The sequence below is a fragment of the Poromitra crassiceps genome (assembly GCF_964638095.1).
Source record: "Poromitra crassiceps genome assembly, contig: HAP1_SCAFFOLD_2209, whole genome shotgun sequence".
NCBI lineage: Eukaryota > Metazoa > Chordata > Actinopteri > Beryciformes > Melamphaidae > Poromitra > Poromitra crassiceps.
In genome coordinates this window covers 10,001-13,888 of record NW_028150216.1, presented here as the reverse complement: position 1 = coordinate 13,888, position 3,888 = coordinate 10,001, and the positions used below count along the sequence as shown (strand labels likewise).

The window sequence follows — 3,888 nt, the reverse complement described above, 5'->3', positions numbered from 1 at the left end:
TGTTGGTCCAAAGTAGCCAGTGACAGGAGACAGGGACCGTATCCAGGGACTGTATCTGAAAAGCCTCACTTTAAACTCAGACCTAGAGGCACCGTGTTAGAGTGAAAAGTTTGATGCGAGACACAGAAACACATTCACAGTGTGCACGGCTGGAGCTGGGCAGGCGTCCTGCTGTATCGTGCCTCCCCAAACCGAGCCTTTGAAGCCTCCAAACTGGGCCAGCCCGTCTGTGACTCGGGAATTAGCTTGAGCGCTAACTAACTAGCTGCTGCCGCCGCCACCCCGCTGAAGAGGAGCTGCTCCTGAGTGCCTCCCTGCCTCCTTGCTTGACTGCATACATGGTTATTTTTACACAACCACTTTTCTTTAATCAAGCATCTACAGTATGAGTGCTGAACGAACTGCAGCAGATGCAAACTACACAAGAAGTAGTTAGTTTGAGATCACCATTATGAGTCAAAGGCATTTTAAATGCGGATATCTCCCAAGTTCACCAGCAGGCAAAATGCTTGACTCGGCACATTCAGCTGCTCCGTTCTCCCAAAGGGCTGCCTTATGGCAGAGGTTGAGCCATGTGCAGTTTTGCATTGGCTCCTAAATTAACTGTTATCATCTATTTTCGGACGTCAGGCCTCAGAGAATGTCTTTGTATGATCTTTCCCCTTGCTATTCTCTGCCATGGGAAGTGGATTGCTAATACAAATATCCAACGGTTTCCTGTAATAATATAATAATATAGCAACAAAACAAGAATGACTTTGAATTTTGAGTAGGACACAATAACGGCCACTCACGATTAGCATACACCGGTAGCAGCGTGCGAACAGCAGAAGAGAGAGAAGTGGGAGTAGCTGTATGGGCGGGTGACTTATTGCATTGTTTAATGTCTGGAGAATGGAAATGAAGAGGCTCTGTCTCCAGATCAAAGGCCCGGGCTCATGAGGCAGGGTTTGCTCAGAGTTTAATGTAATTCACCCGCAAAACAAAAGCTATGCTAATAAATTCTCCCTAAAGAGGAGGGAGGAGAGCGAAAGGCAGTGGGAGAGAGAGGGCTGTGTTTGTTTGACAAATAAATAGCCCGCTCTTTGTTTTAGCGAAGGATACTGACATGACCCAAAGAGAGGTTAAATAGGCCTGTGTGAGTGCTTTTCCAAAATGGCTCAAAACCATTGAGAGGCATCGATTTGAGTTTGTAATGCTGGCAGCGACATATAGCACGATGGTCTCAGAGACGTACAGGGTTTTCATTATGCTGTACAGTGTGATATGTTACTGTACAGCCAAGCATCACTTACTGTACATTATCTGCCGTTTAAAAGACAAACATCACTTACTGTACATTATCTGCCGGTTAAAAGACAAACACATGATCTCCTATTTAAAAGAGACATTTCTTATTGGAGATTGTAAAAACTGACACCAGATTGATGTGACTGGTGGAAAGGGTAGATAGAGATGTTTCATATTTCCACCAAATCAAGGTGCATGAAAAGGAGGTGCCGTCTCTATGATGCCCCACAGATCATTCACGATTGCAGGTTTACACCTGTTGTATAGCGGGGAACTGTCTCAATAGAGGGCGATGTTCCTGGTCAGGTCAGGAGCAAATTCTGTTGAGATGTCTCGTTCTGCGTAGTCACGTCTTTGCCTGCTTCTCTCTGTGTTGTCTTCATGTGTTTTGGTGTATCCCCCCCCCCCCCCTCTGGTTGACAAAGAATATACATGCAGTAGAAATCTTCTCTAGGAGTTTATTATTATTATTATTAATGTTTCTGTGTGTGCGTGTGCATGTGCGTGTGTGTGTGTGTGTATATGTATCTCTCTGTTGCAGTACCAGAGTATGCGTCTGTCAGATGTGCACAAAAAAGGCCAGCTGTGGCGAGGCATTGTCAGCATCAGTCTGATAGAAGCTCGTGACCTCCAGCCAATGGACGCCAACGGCCGCAGCGACCCCTACGTCAAGTTCCGATTGGCACACCAGAAGTATAAGAGCAAGGTGAACGCTCCTGTCCAAGGATACTTCCATGTGCATGTCCAAGGATACTTCCGTGTTTTTCCGTACAGTAATTGTCGCATACAGCTGCCAAACAGCCATATTTCAAACAAGTAACATTAGCCTACCGTTCACATTCAGTTCAGTTGTTTGTGTTTCATTGGAAAGCAGCAGTCTGATTAGCTAGCAAGCAACGGTAACTAAGCTAGCTCATGAGGGACAGAAAAAGAGAAAACGCGCTGCGTTCTAGCTCCCATGACGTCTGAGTCCGTTCCAACAGGTCTGTCTGATACATACCGTCAGTAAAATCTTCTGCCTGGACAAGGCTCCTCTATCCTTCAGCTGCTTCACGTCCTGCAGCTTCTCCACAAAAATAAAAAGAGACCCGGCGTTTATTTACCAAAACATGTAGCCAGACCCGGCGTCTATTTGGGACTCGGCTTTTATTTGAAGTTTGACGGTATTTTTGCTTCCTCGCTCTTACTGTTCCTATACACTAGTTATCGCAAGGCTGTGTGACACGTTAGGGAGCCACCGCCTCAGCACTGTCTCTGGAAAAGGTTTGGAAATCCCAACTTGTTCTCTGCTCTTAATTCTTCATTTGACTTGTAACTTGAAGATGTCGGGAAAGAGAGCACATTTCTGTGTGTTTGGACAAAAATAGAGGTTGTCCGCTGAACGGTGATTTACACAGGAACTTACCACTGAAACACAAAATATCGATGCACCATTTATGTATGCTAAGGTGTATGGGCTTACATTTGTACCGTAGCTCCCTGCATATTTGACATGAACAGCCATCAGCAATGTGTTTCTTTCTGTTGCCTACTTAGACAATAGCCAAAACGCTGAACCCCCAGTGGAGGGAGCAGTTTGACTTCCACCTGTATGAGGAGCAGGGAGGCTATGTAGACATTACAGTCTGGGACAAAGACGCTGGCAAGAAGGACGACTTCATGGGAAGGTAGAGGGATCTCTGTCTGTCTTCTGTGTGTCTATAGTCTCGAGTATGGTATAGAGAAATACAGTATAGACTCTATATACTGTATCTGTCTATGTCTTTGTCCATATGTCACACAAACATAGGCTATAGCTCGCCAAGTTACAGGTTTTCTGTATCTGTAACTTATATTATGTACAATGCTATCACATGCAACAGCCATAACTTAAGATTCTGTGTGTGTGTGTGTGTGTGTGTGTGTGTGTGTGTGTGTGTGTGTGTGCGTGCATGCGTGCGTGCATGCCCGCTGTAGGTGTGCGATAGACCTGTCGGTGCTCAGTAAAGAACAGACACACAAGCTGGACTTGACGTTGGAGGAAGGCGAGGGTGTGCTGGTCCTGCTGGTTACGCTCACCGCGTCCGCCGACGTCTCCATCTCGGACCTGTCAGTCAACATGCTGGACGAGCCACATGCCCGACACCAGATCATGCAGAGATATGTGAGTTGGCTTTATTGTGAGTGTGCTTTCAGATTGTCTGTTTGTGAATGTGGGATAGGATACCGTGTGGATGTCTGCATCCACTGCGGCCTAATATTCAAAATGTTGTGAAACCTTATTACCTGTAAAAAAAATAAGCGTTCAAAATAGGGCAAAACACAAAAACGCACATTGTGACATCATCAGTGATGTCATAAATCCTTTCCTGCTGGGTTTATAAAAGGGATGAGTCTTGTATGTTCACAGCCCAGACATCATGCTGTCTGATAAATTCAAGCTCTTGGTTGTGTTTCCCGTGTGTCTCATTGTAGTGTGTGCCAGTGTGTGTTGTCAATGCTGCACGGCATCACACAAAGAAACTGGCGCTCTTCAATAACGTTAAAGGTAACTGTGATCAAATAGCAGAACACATTAAGGTCCAGGCCCGACACACAGAGAGGCAGATTAAGGAGGAG

General features: G+C 45.6%; 1 protein-coding gene across 1 annotated transcript in view; it reads left to right on the top strand.

Annotated features, from left to right (window-relative positions):
• Positions 1 to 1,840: 1,840 nt before the first annotated feature.
• Positions 1,841 to 3,888, top strand: part of LOC310772182 (multiple C2 and transmembrane domain-containing protein 1-like) — a gene marked incomplete at both ends in the record, with an annotated part of 10,544 nt that continues 8,496 nt past the window's right edge. The window contains 3 exons of the mRNA XM_083664621.1: positions 1,841 to 1,996; positions 2,827 to 2,957; positions 3,247 to 3,433. Coding sequence (XP_083520747.1) covers positions 1,841 to 1,996; positions 2,827 to 2,957; positions 3,247 to 3,433 — 474 coding nt within the window. The remainder of the gene's footprint in view (positions 1,997 to 2,826; positions 2,958 to 3,246; positions 3,434 to 3,888) is intronic.